General features: G+C 49.3%; 1 protein-coding gene across 8 annotated transcripts in view; it reads right to left on the reverse strand.

Annotated features, from left to right (window-relative positions):
- Nucleotides 1-17,366, reverse strand: part of PCM1 (pericentriolar material 1) — a 1,333,387-nt gene that overhangs the window by 157,431 nt on the left and 1,158,590 nt on the right. For all 8 annotated transcript variants that reach the window (XM_086962572.1, XM_086962571.1, XM_086962570.1 and 5 more), the window contains one exon: nucleotides 7,411-7,480. In XM_086962572.1, the coding sequence (XP_086818698.1) occupies nucleotides 7,411-7,480 (70 nt within the window). The remainder of the gene's footprint in view (nucleotides 1-7,410; nucleotides 7,481-17,366) is intronic.

Raw genomic sequence — 17,366 nt, forward strand, 5'->3', positions numbered from 1 at the left:
GTGACGTAGCAGAATCCCTCTTTTTCTTCAATGGAATTCTATATGATTCCATAGGCTGTTCAGGGGTGATCTTCTGTTTGAAAAAAGAAAGTCTACCCGTCACAGCGTCTATGAATTGCCTCGACTGATCTTCAGGCGGAGGCTGTCGATGCTTGGTGGCCACCTCCTCAGTTGTAGGCTTTGGCCCCACGGACACCTTCTTGTTCGCTTCGACGGCCGTCCTCGGGGCGAAGGCCTTAGGCACCACTTTCGGCGGCAGCGTGAACTGGATGGGTGCCGACGGTTTTGGAGGTTTACTGACTGACTTCGGGGGTGGAGCAGCCTTTGGTCCGACAGTAGTAGCCTTCTCTTTAATGCGTTTCAGCGAGTCCGACACCTGCTTTCGACAAGGAGGCGGAAGGCTGTGTTGACTCGACGGGTTCATTTGAGCCACCACTGGGTGTGGACTCGAGGCCTGTACTGCTTCGAGCTTTGTCGGGTCGACGCTTAGGATCGAGAACCTTCTGAGTTCCGAGTCCCTTGTCTGTGTCGATGGCCTTTGGCGCCGACTTCTTCGGGTCGACGTCCTTGACCAGTTTCTTCGGTGCCCCGGTCTTCGGCTCGACACTCTTTAGCGACCTCACCGGGTCGTTAACACTCTTCTGCTTTGTCGGTGCTGATGGTACAGAGGTCTTCGAACCGACCAAAGCGATAGGCACTTTTGGTTTCGATTTAGCGTCCAGCGCTTTCGGTTGTGTATACACCGATGCTTTCGGTTTCGATTGGTCAACTGATAGCTCCTTAGAAATGTCCGTAGCCGGGCCTTGAGGCGGAGCTGTAAAACCAAGAGTACGATCTTGGGTAAGGCCATGTGGCGATCCCTCGACCTGAGCCTTAGAGTGTTTTAGTTTCGGCCCCCGTACCCAAGGTTGGGCCTAGCTCCTCCATGGCCGCGAATGCCTCATAGTCGTCTCCTACCTCGTCGACGACGTCTTAAGTATCGACCATTTCTACATCTGCGTCGTAGCTGGAGTCGATCTCCGAAGCTGGATCAGACAGGTTCTCCTGATCTTCCTGCTCGACTCCCTCATCTTCCTCGGCATCGAAGATGTTCACCGGGTCAGGTGCCGTCTGGTGGGAGTCCTTCCGCGCAGCGCGTCGAAGGCGAATCGTCTTCTTTGAGCGGAACCGAGAACAAGCCATACAGCTGGCTTCATCGTGATCCGGAGACAGGCACTTGTTGCACACCGGGTGGACGTCGATGTGAGGATACTTGGAGTTGCAAACGGGGCATCTCTTGAACGGCCTCCGTTCCATGATGGATCGTCGATAAGGGCTCTGGCGTCGACCGGGCCTTCAGTGTCGAGAAGCCACGCGGCTCCTCTTGATGTCCGGCTCGGGACAGAGCAGGAACAGTACTGGTACCGATTGCAAGACAATACCGACGATAACTAAAGGCCTTTTGGCCAAAGAAAAAGTTTATTATCGATTCCGAACTTGAGTTAACAAATAGACATCCGAACCCAATGGCGGAAAAAAACAATCTGAGGATGGAGTCGATGCCCATGCGCACTGTAGTCCAGGAGAGGAGCCACCTATCTCGTGATACTTCGAAGACTCTTCCAGGACAACAATGTGCAATCATCCGGACCCAACACTAGGCGGCGATCTATGCACAGATATGAATTCAGCAGCCCACATGCCTCGAACGCAGCAGCTACTTAGACACCGCCCTTGCACACTGACGTCAGTTCTGTACACGACTTTCTGCGCAAGGAACGCAGAGCCATGCAAGATAATGACCACTGGTGCACTGAAACTAGGGCCCTGAAAGGGATAACCTTAACCCTAGAAATCAATTTGCAGAACGGGGAGGATGGGTGGGGCGGTAAGGAATCTATCACAAACTAATGTCTCTTACAGAAATATCTTTACCGAAGGTAAGTAACTTGTGCATCGGAAAGAGACATGTTAGTGATAGATTCCTTACCTTAGACTAGATACCCCAGCAATACCAAGCCTGGTGTCGGTTTGCGAACCAAGATCACAACAGAAAGACACGGAGAACAGAACGGCCAAAGAACTTGTCTCTCCAGTCTTGACTGTCAAGGAAATAATGCTTAGTAAAAGTGTGCAGCGAGGCCCACGTGGCTGCCTGACAGATGTCTTGTAGGGGGACACCACGTCCCAATGCAGTAGTAGCTTCGGTCGTCTTGGTAGAATGGGCACGTACCCCACCGGAGGTTCCTTTTAAGCCAGAGAATAACAGGCTTTTATACACAAGATGACCCAGTGGGAGTTGGTCCTCTTGTGTACAGCTCGGCCTTTCTTGGCGCCTACGTTGCCAACAAAGAGCTGGTCATACACCTGAAACTGTTGTGTGCAATATAGGTAAAATGAGAGTGCACGTTTTGGGTCCAGACGATGGAGCCTAGCTTTCTCTCTGGAAGGGTGTGGAGGCAGAAAGAAAGTGGGCAGTGGGCAGTTGCCTGATATGAAAGGCAGTAACAACCTTTGGCAAGAAGAATGGACGAGTGCGAAGCACAACCTTGTCCGGATGAACAGACAGAAAAGGAGGTTTACAGGAAAGAGCCTGGAGCTCACTCACGTGTCTAGCGGAGGTGATGGCAACCAGGAAAGCAGTCTTTAAAGTTAATAAACAAAGAAGACAGTTGTGCAGAGGCTCAAAGGAAGCGCACAACAAATAGATAAGAACCAGATTCAAGTCCCACTGCGGGATCACAAAAGGAATAGGAGGGAAAGGTGAGTAATGCCTTTGAGAAATCTACTTACGACAGGGGACTTGAAAAGAGAGGGCTGATCAGGGAGCCTGAGAAAGGCCGAAATTGCTGAAAGGTAGCCCTTAATAGTGCTCAGAGCAGAGGCCTGCCTGTTCAAAGAAAGAAGGAACAAAAAGACTTCTGAAAGAGGGGCATAAAGGGGATCCACAGCCTTTGCTGTGCACCGTGCCATAAATTTGTTCCACCGGCAGCCGTATACCGATTTAATGGAGGGATGCCTGGCTGCCAGAATTATATCACAGACATCAGGAGGCAAGTGAAATGGAATCAACTGTCGCAGCTCGATCTCCACGCAAGAAAGAGGAGGCTGGACAGGTTTCGGTGGAGGACCGTCCCCATCTGCTGCGACAGAAGATCCTCCCGAAGAGACAGACGGATCAGGGGATCCACGCTCATACTGAGTAGCTCGGATACCAAACTCTTCGAGCCCAGTCTGGGGCCACAGAATGACTTGGGCCCGGTTGCGCCTGATCTTCTTCAGCACTCTGGTTAGAAGTGGTATAGGAGGAAAGGCGTACAATAGACCGCAACTCCACTCTTGACGAAAAGCGTTGCTGAGCGAATGCCGCCCAGGAAATTTCAACTCGCACAACTGCTGACATTGCGCGTTCTCTTTGGTCGCGAATATATATAACCAAGGCTCTCCCCACTATTGAAAGAGGCCTTGCGCCACCTCCGGGTTCAGACGCCATTCGTGATCCATCAAGCACCTGTGGCTGAGTTCGTCCGTCCTGGAGTTAAAAAAAACCTGCCAAGTGTTGAACCATCAAGGAAATGCCTTAACACCCAGTCTTGCTTGTTGCAGTACCACATGAGGCCTCTGAACTCTGCCTCTCCCATGTGGCCGCCCCATCCCAAGAGGGATGCATCCGTCACCACTGTGTGCTCCATTTGGGGAAGGGAGAGTGATCTGCCGCTGACACAATGCTAGTTCGTGAGCCACCACTGCAACTGTTGTGCAGTGCCCTCCGAGATCTGGACGTACCCAGACAGGTCCCCTTGATGATACGCCCACTGGAACTTCAGGTCCCACTGCAGAGCCTGCATATGCCACCTGGCATGATTGGTCAGCAGGATACAGGAGCCCATGAGGCCCAGCAGCCTCAAGGTCATCCTGACCGAAACCCAGGACAAGGGCCGAAAGATCGGAACCATAGCTCGAATGTCCCGGACTCGCTGTTCGGGAGGATAAGCCCGAAACTGCGCCGTGTCCAGAACTGCTCCGATAAAGAGGAGCTTCTTAGAGTGAATCAAGTGCGACTTTGGCACGGTGATGGAGAACCCTAGCAAATGCAGGAGGTTGGCCATAGTCTGGAGATGGAAGACTACTGCCTTGGGCGAGCCCGCCTTTAACAACCAATTGTCGATATAGGGGAAGACAAACCCCTGATCTGCGAAGATGAGCTGCGACCACTATCACTTTTGTGAACACCCGAGGGGCGCTGGTAAGCCTGAAAGGGAAGAAGGTGAATTGAAAATGCTCATGGCCTACCGTGAACCATAGGTTAACGTCGGTGGGCCGGCAGGATAGGGATATGAAAAAAATCGTCCTGCAAGCCCAAGACCTGAGCAAGTGTGAGCATCTTCAACTTCTCCTTCTGGAGAAAGCGATTGACATACCGAAGGTCTAAGATAGGACGCAAGCCCTTGTCCTTCTTTGGGACCAGGAAATAACAACCATGACCTACTTCTGGCGTCAGAACACGCTCGATGGACCCCTTGTCCAAGAGGGCCGCAACTTACTGCTGGAGAAGTGCCAAGTGATCTTCCGACATGCGCTGGTACTGAGGTGGTATGGCTGGAGGAGTGGTCTCAAAGGGGAGGGAGTAGCCCCTTTGAACTATCTGTAAAACCCACCTGTCCGAAGTGATGGTGCGCCAGTGGGGGAGGTGATGGCGAATCCTGCTGCCCACTGGCGTTTGGTGGGCCTGAAACACCGGACTAGGAAGGTTTAGAGGCAGTGGCGGTAGGGGAGGTGGTGGACTGACCCGCCCACGGCCCGTGCCCCACCTCAGCGGGTCCCACGTCTGCGGCTGCGCTGAGACTGTTGCTGCCCAGGCCTGTGGATTTGAAGCAAACATGTTTGGGCGCCCCTTCCTTCGCCACGAAAGGAGCGAAAAGCAGAAGCCGAAGGAGTGCACGTGGCTGAAAGGCCCAAGGATTTGGCCGTAGCTTTGTCGCCAAAAAGGCGAGTGCCATCAAAAGGCATGTCCATCAGAGTGTTTTGGACATCCCCAGAAAAGCCAGTCGTCCTCAGCCAGGCCTGACGGCTTAACACCAGTGTCGTGTAAATCGCTCTGCCCAGCGAGTGGGCAGTGTCAAGACCACAACGAATCGTGAACTTGGCTGCATCTCTCCCCTCAGCAATAGCCTGGGAGAGAAACGTCCGGGCCTCTTCTTAACACTGAGGCAGCACCTGCGCCAACGTATCTCACACAGAGTGGGAATAACGGCCCAAGAAGAATGCGGTGTTCACAGACAGCAACCCTTAACTAGCAGAAGAAAAAATCATCTTCTCAAACTGCTCCAGTTTCTTGGATTCCCTGTCCGGAGGTGCAGAATGGAATGTGCTCGGGGAAGCAGAAGCTTGGACAGCCAAGCTCTCTGGGGTAGGGTGTTGGGAGAGGAAGATGGGGTCACCAGAGCCGGCGATGGCATCGGGCCATGTTCCTATCCACAGGAGCCCCAGTGTTGGGCCTTGACCAGGTGCCCAAGAGAACGCCCGTAAGTGCGTCATTGAAGGGCAACAGCAGCTCCGCAGAGGAAGCTGCCGGACGAAGCACTTCTGTTAGGAGGTGTTCTGACGGCCACAGTAGGGAGCTTGAGGTGGAGTGCCTTGGCCGCCCTATGCAACACCACTGAATAAGTACCACCCTCCCCCGTAGCCACGGTAGCGTAGAAGGAGACAGTGTGCCAGGTTCTGGAGAAAAATCCAGTCCACCTAAGTCCTACAAATCCCCTTCCCAGTCCAGGACTAACTAGCATTGGGCTGCAAGAGGGTCTTCAGACCCCTCCCAGTCCTCTTCGTCCTCTGTAACCTGCTGGGCAGGTGGACAAGGAGGAGGAGGAGGATGGAGAAAGGGATACTAATTCCCCCATTGGCGTTGATCGACACCGTTTCGGCATCGTCTCCATGTCAGGTTGGAAGCCAGGACGATGTTGGCCAGGAACACGGTCGTCGTAGATGCCGTTGTCGGTGAAGGTCGTACAAGGCCAACCGACATCGGCTGGGATCCATGCGTGGATCTGCGGGGGTCTCACGGTGACTAGGCCAGAGCCATCGACAACGTCGGTCCGGAGCTGTCGACGAAGAGGGGCAAGGACCCCCAGTCGACGGGCCAAAGAGGCAGGCCATGGCTGACAAATTCCTGTAGCTGGGCCGGAGTCACCGACGGACCCGGGAAGGGCGGGTAGGCCGTCCGCAACTGCGTAGGCTCCGCCGGAGCCGCGGGGTGGCCCCAACCACACCCTCAGCTGTGTCGCACGACAGGATGGAAGAAGGCGAAGAGCGAAGTCGCTTCTTTGCTTTCTTGTGCTTCATCTTAACTGACCCAGAGTGCGAAGACTTCGAACGATGGTGGCGGCTCCGCGACCGGTCCCTCGACCTCCCACGGGACCGGGACCTTGAACGGCGCGTAGCCGACTCCCGAGCCTCAAGCCACTTTCGGGTCCGCTCCCGCAAAGTTTTCGGAGCCATGGCCCGGCAGTCGGGGCATGACGCCGGGTCGTGGTCACAACCCAGGCAGTAGAGACACTCGCGGTGTGGGCCCATCATCGACATCGTGCGGGGACAAGCCTCACAAGACTTGAAACTGGGCATCAAAGACTCAAAAGAACAGAGACAAAAAGTCCCAAAAAACTCAGTCAAAAATTGACTCTCTCCGGATCTGCGCTTGCTGGCGCGGAAAGACAAAGAACTGTCGTCAGCACGCGAGGGCGGCGTCCAAGTAGCTGCTGCAATGTCATCCCGGCGATCATGACGCCTATGACAGACGCAGAGCCGCACGATGCCACCTTCCAACGCGCAGGGGAACTGCAGACAAAAAAATTCAGACACCTGGGGGTAATTCTAAGGTAAGGAATCTATCACTAACATGTCTCTTTCAGATAAATGGGTCAGCATTAAATGACAAACCCCTGGGACATAAGCAGATCTTCCCAGGACAACAAAGTTGTCTAACGAATGGAGGGGTTGCAACCTTTTACTTGGCTGTGTCAAAGATACAGATTCTGTGAAAAGGAATAGTATCCATCAGCAATCTGCTAATGCATGTAGATTATTTTTTTTTAGTAATTAAGTAACGTTAAGTGCAAATTGTAAAAACACTGTATTAAAATTTAGTTTTACCTTAAGAGCTGGAAAGTTTACAAAACACTGACGTTTTTCCTTTATTGTTCTCTGCCTGGTTGCTTCGCTGAATTTACAAGAAAACAACCCCCCCCCCAAAAAAAACCACATATGCGAGCTTCAGGCAACAATGAACTAAAATGAATCAATGGAAAAACTAGAGAGAAAATTCAGATTTGTCACAATGGCACAGAATAAAATGTTCTTAGGCAACCTAAGAAACCAGTAGATTTTTATAAGGCGTGATCTTTCAAGGTCTGTGACAGCATTTTATAAACTTACCTGTGACCATCACAGTGTCAGGAGGAATTTTTTCATGCAGAACCTGTACTTCGGCTTCATGTTCCATATTCTAATTAAAAGAACACAAGAGATTACAAGGCAACTCAAACAAGCAAATGTGTTTCCTAAAAGCCTGATTATTTGATCCTACAGCAAAGCAATCGTTTCATAAAGCTAGTTCTTTTGGTAAATTATCAAATTAAAAAACCCTCAAAGGATAAAACACCAATTTTGCTTAGTTTCAGTATAGGCAGGCAAGATGAAACACAAAACGTATGTAAGCAACCACTGCACTGCAAGAGGAAGATGTGTAGTAGTGAACTAGTTACTTAACCATGGCTATGCTCTTTCTGGTAGAGACTATCTAGCTGAAGATTACTCCCGTTTTGAAAACTGCCAAGGTGTCAGACGGGATCTGAAAACTTTTCAGCAGTATCTCTGTCCGCCAGTAGGTGGTGCCATGCAGCTTCACACAGATGCAGTTCCGCTCTGGAAATGACGTACGGATCCTACATAGGCACTTCTCTCTCGCACTAAGTTGCTTTCGGAACCTTCTGTGCCCCCAGATGCAGAGCCCCAAAAGCAAACTGGTGAGTCCAGTGTGCATATTCATAGACTTGATATAGTATTAATGGATTAAGACCAACCAAAGATGGAGGAGAATGGGAAGGTTGGTGAAGAATATGCAGCTAGACAAAATCTCTACCAGAAAGTGCATTACTGATGGTAAGTAACTTGTTCTTCTATTAGAGCCTTCTAGTCGCAGTTTCCTCACCTTCAGACTAGATACCAAAGCAGTAACTGTTTGGATGTGGGTCTGTAGATGGACTCAAACCAGAAAGTTCTGTAGGACCAAGTGGGCAAAATACCCCTCTCTGAGAACCTTACTTTCCAGACAATAGTGCTTCGTGAACGTATTGAGGGACCCACATAGCCACCTGGCAAATGTATAGGACAGGAAATCTGCATGCTAACTCAATGGCAGCAACTTTGGCCCTGGCAGAATGAGCACACAGTCCTTCTAGGGACTGCTTCTTATACAATGCCTAGCAGATCGTAAGGCAGAGATCGATTCAGGGGAGATGTTTTTTTCTGCACAGCCTTGCCTTTTATTCCTCAAGAGAACCCCACAAAGAGCGGATATTTATTTATTTTATTTTTAGAGTTTTCTATAGCGCGAACCTGAACCGATTAGGTTATCAGAGTGCTTTACATAGCACCAGTTCCGTTACATGTTATCACAGCAGTTTACATAGCATCAGTTACGTTACACATTTCAGGAACTTGAACCGATTAGGTTATCACAGCGCTTTACATAGCACCCATTCCGTTACATGTTATCAAAGCACTTTACATAGAGTCAGTTACGTTACACATTTCAGGAGAGCATTTCTTTTGTTCTAGTGAGTAGGGTTATCTCTTCACACGGGGGAAGGGATACATCTGGCTATATTCCAACAGTCACACAGGCGACTAGTCGTTACAGCTATAACTCTAAACACAGGGAGGGGATACACATGGGTACAATCTAAGAGTCACATAGGATACTAGTCATTAGAGTTATCTTCTATCTGCACAGGAGGGATATGACTGGAAACACTCTAAGGGTGGGAGCCCAGGTGGGAGATGAAGCAAAGGGAAGAAACATTTGAGGATCATCCACGGGGAAAAGGGTTAAGGATGGGGGAGTGGGAGGAGGGCTAGAGTCCAGAGACACTGTCCGACAACAGCAGCAGGGTGACGGTCAGGACAGAACAAAAGACAAGAAGTCCAGGAGAGAAGGTGGAAGCCCAGGTGAGAGATGAAGTTGGAGGCCAGCCGCAGGTGCGTCCCCGCCCGGCTCGGCTCCGCCCCCTTTCTTTCATATCATAAATGAACTGTTCTGTTTTTTTCCATACGCCTGACATGACGTTGACAGAAGTCGCATTGATGTAGTTTGGAGTAATGAATTTTCTATCTGTTCTGTTTTTCCCGGGGCTGCCTCTATTCAGACATCCTGATCTGTCATTTTGGCACACTCTGTGACGTACTTGATGCAGAACCGTCTTGACAAGTGCTGGACATCAGCGGCAATTGAATGTGTTAGAGACAGTCTTTGGGTAGAGGCTGAAGAATAGGGTCGTTTGGTGGAGGGAGGGTTGTGGGGGGTCTTCATGGAAGACTTCAGTTCGCTGGCATCGTACTGCGGGGGTGTGTCTTCAACAAACCCAACATCACGGTCTCCAGATTACCGGACAGAGCAGACTTCAGTGCTGAGTTTAGGTCCTTTTTGGTTCGCCTCTGATAGCAGAATGCAATATCTTGCCTCTGTGCATTGCTGCGGTTGGTCAGGATGTTAACGATGGTGACCTCGTCCACACCTTTGGTCTTGATGGCAGCTTCAAGGGCAGCCGCATCCTTTTCTGCATCAAAGTTTGGTTCCCCCTTGAGGGATCCATACGCCGTATGACAAACCTCTTCATTTCCTAAAAGGGAGAGCTTGCCCAGAATTTCGTGGATGGTTGCCATTGTGAAAGAAGCTGAGCAGACAGGGGCGGCGGCAGCAGTCGGATAGTACACCAAGTGCTCTTTGGTTCAGTTTTGGGGTCCAAACTGTGGAGTCTTCCTCCTTAGAGGGGTGAGGCGGAGCACAGAACGCCAGCAAGGTGATTGTTTGATCAATTCTGATTGGTGTCAGAATCTTAGGCAAGGAAGAGGCTATGGTCTGTAAAATCAGTTTGTCTAGGAAGGTAGTGGTGTATGGAGGATTGACACATAGAGCTCGAAGTTCACTCACACACCAAGCCAAATTCTTAAGGGTGAGGAGCCAAAAGGAACAGCTGTGAAGCAGTTCAAATGCAGTGTACATCAGAAATGGGAGGACCAAGTACAAGACCTATTGTGGCTCGACAAAGGGACAGGGAGGAAACAAATGTTGTAAACCTTTCAAAAAGCGCATAACAACTGGAGTCTTGACCAATGAGGGCTGAACTGGAAACTGCAAAAAAGCCAGAGGGTACCCTTTAACCATGACCATAGAGAGGATCGCCCAGGGCAAGGTGGTGGCATAGTGCAATTTGGCGGTTGACGAGCCAGAGAACGGTGTGGCCCATGTCCTCTATAGGGTATCCGTATGTTAAGTGGTAGAAGGTGCTCAGAGGATGTCTGCCCCAGCATAAAAATCTCTGTATGTAAATTGGTCAGGACCTACAAGTTGGGGAGATCGAGGTCAAGAACTTTGGCTACCCTATGTATAACTATGGCGAAAGAATCACTCTCCTCAGTGGCAGGGCCAGGGGTGGGAGGAGTCTGAACTCCTGGGATGTATCAACACAGATAACCTCCTGCAGGTCATCATCCTAATTCTACTTATAATAGGAATAGCCAATTTTGTCATCTGCATCGTAATTGTTATCCGAATCCATGCTGAATAAGGAATGCAGTGTGTGTGTTTGTCATTGTGGGAGCAGATCAGGTTCTTTGGAACTGGAGCCTCAACTGAAACTTGGCAAGGCTTCGACCGAGGTTGAACCAGCACAGACTCGTCACCACAGGACAAATGGAGCCTCGTCTTACGGCATTGATGGAGTAGGACACCAGCACGGATAGTGGTGCCGGCGGCGGATTCTGGACTGGAGTTGGAGACATGGGCTCAGAGGATCTAGTTGGTGCCAAGGGGGAACCTGTCAGAGGAAACCCAGGTGGAGAACCCCTTGGCTCCATGGGTCCACAGGAGTGCTCATAGGGAGTCGGTAAGGATCGAATAGATGGAGTATTGCCTCGTGGAACTCATTGATCTGCTCAGGCGTGGCAGACAGGCCCGGAAACTCTCGTTGTGCCGGGACAAGTTGCAACTTCAAGGTCAAAACTATGATCTATGATGCTGCCTTTGTGGCAGAGTCCTCCTTAGATTTCTTGTGTTTTAGCGACTCCAGCAACTTCTGGATCTCAAACGGTACCAAGACTGAACTTCTGACTTGGACATGTCTCAGAGCAGTTGCGGCTGGTGTTGTGGACGAGTCTCTGGGGCATGAAAGGGAGGGGGGTTAGGTGGAGGTAGGGGAGAGGGTTGGTAAGGAAGGGGGGATAGGGGGGATTGCAGGGCAAAATAAAGGCAAAATAACTTTTCCTGCATCCGGCTGCATTCCTGCTCCTCTCCTCGCAGGCACTGGCTCCCAGACTGCCCTGCAGCTAATCCTGAAGCTGCTCTCATGTATGAGAGCAGCTTCAGGATTGGCCTGAGTGCCCTTGATTTGCGCTTACAAATGGACTGGTAGTCTGTGCCTGCTCTCTCCAACCAAGCAACACATCTGGGTTGGAGAGAGCTTCAAAACGCATACGGTTTGGCCGGCCTGAGATGGCCAGCCAACCATCATGTTCTCTGAAGGCAGTGCACAACTACTTCTCCTTTCATCCCCCTGACCCCGCCCACAAGACTATGCCGGAAAATAAAAAGAAGATGAGTATTTACTATTGTTTTATTTTTCCTTTCCTGAAGTTTTTCAGGGGGCACTAGCTGGGCATGATAGGAAACTGAATTCTGAGATCTAAAGGCACAGGTTCTAATTTCAAAAACATAATGGCAGCCTGCTGGGCTACTCTGTCCTTCCCTTTCAACTCTATTGTGAAAAAGGGGTGTTGTGAAGGAGATTATTATGTGTGTTTAATACTACAAAAACTACCCAAATGTAATATACTGGCTAACTTTTTTTAATTCCTGAGGAGGATGCGGCCAGTGTAGCCTATGTATGTAGGCTGCATTATTGTATTTCTATCTGTTAAGTGTCTTTGCAGGTCTTCCTGAAGAAAGGTGAGAAATATCCACTCAAGTTATATCTAAAGAGGTGCTCCGGGGTCCCAGTGCGTGGGCGGGCCTATTCAAGTGCTTATGACTATACATGGAAATCCCTATGAGAGAACATAGAAATTACTTACCTTCAGTAACGCTATATCTGGTACACACACAGTTTAGCCGCAGATTTTTTAACTTTGAATTCTCCAAGGGTGCCAGTCTGGAACCTGAAATATTTCATCAGTACCTCTGTGCGCCGGGGGACTGCGTTGTACGCTCCGCGGTGACATTGTCTCCTGATGTGACGTCAGTGGAGCCATATAAGTCCTCTCCAGCGCACGTATGTCAGTTCCGTCTATGAAACCTTCAGCACGAGAATGCCGAGCCACTACAGAAACTGGTTGTGTTAACAGTGTGCCAAAAAAGATCAAACATCTTTGAAACATTAATAAAGAAGAAACATCCAATGGTATAATAATACCAGAGATGGATTTCAAAGAAAACCCCCAATAAAATCAACAAACACGTGGCTACATGAAACTCTAAGCCCCGGAGATTAACTCTCATATGAGGGAAAAGACTATGCACTCTAAAAACCATTCTGCAATGGAAATTAATGCCATGGCAATAGCCAAACAGAACCTACACCACCACTACTACCAGGTTGTGCGCTAAATTACACCATTACATGATACATTGACAGTACCAATGTAAAGGTATGAAGATACCAGAAGACTTTCATAAAAAGAAGAAATTAATACTACTCTCTGGTGTGTCATCCAGAGGATAAGAGAAAACACATCCCCACTCTACACACCCCAAACATTTGGAAATGGATGTTGTTGTTACATCTAAACAGAAACTAAGTGGCCAGGTCAAGCGATTTGTTTAGTCCCAACATAGAATAAGATAGTGATCACTGTTATATAAACCCAGCACTGAAAGGGTATAACCCTTACCCCAAAGTTAATTTGCAAAGCGGGGATGATAGGCGGGCTTTAAGGAATCTGTGGCTAGACTGTGCCTCTACCAGATATAGCTTTACCAAAGGTAAGTAACTTTTAAATCGGATAGAGACTTCTAGCCCAAGATTCCTTAACTTTGAATTAAATTCTATAGCAATACTCCACTGGAGGAGGGTCTGCAAACTAATCCTACAAAAGTTCTCATAGAACCAGCCGGTCAAAACTAACCAAATGTATCTAGGAATAGCAGAACCATAACTAGACTCTTAACAGAATCCATGATCACTGTCACAAAACGTATAAATAAAAAACAACCTTACAGTTCTGAAATAATAGGCCCTAGAAGGAAAAAGGGTTGAAAACCCTTGAAGAACCATCCATCGCAAACATTACCCCCTGTCCCTAAAGGGGTAAGAAAAATCGATGACCAAAAAGAGTCAATGCATGATAAAAGTCATATAGTCATCATTGACCATAAGGAATCAGAAAAAGTACTGTGCTGATGGAATCCCAAAACAGAATTTCAGAACTCATTTTCCCCAAGGGAAAAAAATGAACTAGAACACCTCCTTGGTATAAATCATTTAGTTTGGACAAAATGCAAAATCATATTCATTCTACGCACCAATTGTATAACATCTAGCAGCAAAGGTTCATATATAGACAAACATATATGTTACTACCAGTCCCATAATTCTGTGGGCTATGACGTGCCATACAATGGAAACAAAAGAGGGAATAACACTGGTAGGGTTTTTGCTGTCTGTCACTGGAACTTCAAACTGCTCATGAGGAATGGCGTTCCAGCCCGAAACGCGTCAGCAGTGCAATGAGGGGCTGGGAGCCGCATGAAAGCTGCCTGCAACGAGCGGATGCCTCTTGTGAGTGCGAGTTCAACTAGGGGCAAACATTTCTTTCATTAATTTGTGGCCCGCCCGGTCACGGACTAGCACCACCGCAGGACTGTTGCGGGGCCCATGCTGTTCAAGCGGGCAGTACGAGTGGCACAGGAGGTGCTTCGAACATTGTGCAGGTGGTTTCTGGCGAGACTGAAATTTCCCCTATGTGAAAATCTTTGTGGTTTCATGAATGACGGCGACCCACATGGGGTAGGATGTTACTACCAGTCCCATAATTCTGTGGGCTATGACGTGCCATACGATGGAAATAAAAGAGGGAATAACACTGGTAGCGTTTTTTGCTGTCTGTCATTGCAACTTCAAACTGCTCATGAGGAAGGGCGTTCCAGCCCGAAACGCGTCAGCAGTGCAATGAGGGGCTGGGAGCCGCATGAAAGCTGCCTGCAATGAGCGGATGCCTCTTGTGAGTGCGAGTTTAACTAGGGGCAACCATTTCTTTCACAAACATATATGTATCAACAAAAATGTGTCATCAGACACTACAATTGACTCGCAATTCACAGGGGTTTAAAGGTCTATAACTACTGGCAGTATGCAAGAACGTATAAAGCTTGCCTCCGGATAGTCTGTAGTGCCATAGTCTCACAGACTGAATTTCGAGCAAAGATGTGTTACACATATAATAAAGTCAAGCATATCTTTTATACCTAAGAACTAACTAGAATTGAGAAACAAGTTCCAAAGCGCTCTTTCAATAATATTGAAAAATGGTAACACACCTAAAAGTGCAGTTCCACAACATCTCATAAAATAAATCCTTGTACAACAGGCACCTCTGACACTTGTGATACAGCACAAGTTACTACTTGTGTAACGATATATCTGTAAGAGACATTAGTTAGTGATAGATCCCTTACCATAGAATATCCCCAGGCGTCAGACGGGATCCGGAAAGTTTTGCTAGCAGTACCCCTCCGCGTCAGTAGGTGGCGTCCTGCGGCTCCGTGACCGTCAACGGCATGGTAAGTGCCGAGATTAGGTCACAGAGATTACTTAGGCGCCAACCATGCGCGCTGACGTCAGTTCTGTGTACGACTTTCCACGCCAAGAACATAGAGCCATGCAAGAAACTGACCTCTGGTGCTATGAAACTAGGGCCCTGAAAGTGATGTCCTTAACCCTAATAATCAGTTCGCAGAACGGGGAGGATGGGTGGGACGATAAGGAATCTATCACTAACTAATGTCTCTTACAGATATATCGTTACACAAGTAGTAACTTGTGCATCTGAAAGAAACACATTAGTGGTAGATTCCTTAGCTTAGAATAGATACCCCAGCAATACCAACCCCGGTGGTAGGTCTGCGAATAAGATTGCACCAGAAAGTCACGGAGAAGAGAACGGCCAAAGAAGCCGTCCCTCCGGACTTGACTGTCAAGGCAGTAGTGCTTGGTAAACATATGCAGCGAGGCCCACGTAGCTGCCTGACAAATGTCCTGCAAGGGAACGCCGCGTCCCAAGACAGTAGTTGCTGCAGTTGCCCTGGTGGAATGGGCACGCAGTGTAGGAAGGTGGATATCTGACTATGGTTACCCCCCAACTTTTTGCCTAGTGTTTAGCTGGTTTTCGACTTAGCTGGCCTGGGATCCTGTTATTCAGGACCCCAGGCTTCCAGCTCTCTCTGTTAAAATGGACTCCATGTACCTTAGGTACATATCTAATTGGTATTGGGTCACTCTTGTAAGTCCTTGTACAGTGTACCATAGGTACTTAGGCATAAGTGCACCCAAGGCCTACCAGGGGCTGCAGCATGTATTATGCCACCCCTGGCTGGCCATCCAAAACTGACACAACTGGCTGGTAACACAGCTGGGACAAGGTGGTGTAATCACCCTTTGCTTTAGATATAGTATACCTATATCTAACCCTAAAATGGACACCTATACTCCTATAAGTCACTCCTATGGCAGGCCTTAACAATTCTGGAGGCAGAATGCTTGGAATTATGTGAGATGGTGCTCTAGCATGAGCTGAGCCTGTCTGCAGCTTTCGGAACCAAGTCCTTTAGCTGTTCCCATGATAACGCTATACCATATATTCTTAAGTGCATTATATTCCTCGCGGTTATTACTAACTTTGGCATAGCATTATCAAAACATGTTGAGTACGGTGTCATACGAATTGGAATACTAACCCCTCGCCAGTTCTGGCAACGGGGGGAGCATTCCACCCTTCTAGAGGGACACGACATGTATGTAACTGTGAACCCTGGTTAAAGTTAACTCGAGTCTTAACATCACAAAATGGATGCTGCCACCACAGACACAAGTCTGACCTCCTGCTGCTGGGAGTCCTTCCAGCGAGGGAGGCCTGGACAAAGGGTTTCCTACCTTAGGAGGTGCTAGCACCACCCCAGACAGGATTTTGTGTATTGAGGTAGGACAGGCTGAAAGGAATGAGACATGCCTGGGGCACACAAGGTGCCCCTGTGCATACTCCAGTTCAAACCAGTTGCTGGGGCACTCCAGCCCCAGCTCTAGCGCGAAACCGGACAAAGGATAGGGGGTGTAACCACCCCCCTTCCTGGTCCCACCCATAGGAGGGACCTAGTCACAGTACAGCCCCCTTTAGGAGAATAAAGGTAGGAGCTGGTCCCATTCCAGATGAGATTATCCTGAATTGAATCTACAAGAAGAAACTCTGGACTTCGACGTTCTGCTCCACAGAAGACTGAAGAAAATCTCCCTTGTGGCCAAGGAGTAACCCCCCTGCACAAGCAGGCACCATCGAGCGTCCTAGCGGTTCACTTTGTCGTCCTTCCTGCCTGGAACCAGACTTCAGAGCCCGACGAGATCCGGACTTCCAGACCTCTCCCTACATCTGCAGCACAGCTGGGATCCGTGGGTGCGACGAGACACGTGGGACCGGCCATCTTGGAGAAACTGCACTTCGCTTGCAGCACGACTTCAGAGGCATCCTCGAGAAAGTGCTTTGGGGATTGAGAAACCGTAGCCCCGAGCAGCTCCTGCACAGAAGATCAGCCCTCCAGCATCCACGAGATCTGCGTGGGGCCCTTTTGCTTGATTGCTGCTAGACGCGTTGTCTGGTCACTTGCCGGCTGGCTAGTGAACTCCTAGACGACAATCCACGAAATCTACACCGCTGGTCTGGTTGCTCCAGACTGGCCCTTGCTTCCCTGCAAAGGAGAAGCACCCCGGACCCTCCTGATCCGCACCAGATGCCTTTACCACTCACTGCGTGGGTTGCCTTTGCCAAGGCCTGTTGACGCCGAATCCGGAACCAACACCGCCGACAGCGAGAGCCTGCGTGGGACAGCTCGTGCCTCCATCTTGGTCGTC

This window comes from Lissotriton vulgaris, chromosome 3_1 (assembly GCF_964263255.1).
Source record: "Lissotriton vulgaris chromosome 3_1, aLisVul1.2, whole genome shotgun sequence".
In the NCBI taxonomy this organism is placed as follows: Eukaryota; Metazoa; Chordata; class Amphibia; order Caudata; family Salamandridae; genus Lissotriton; species Lissotriton vulgaris.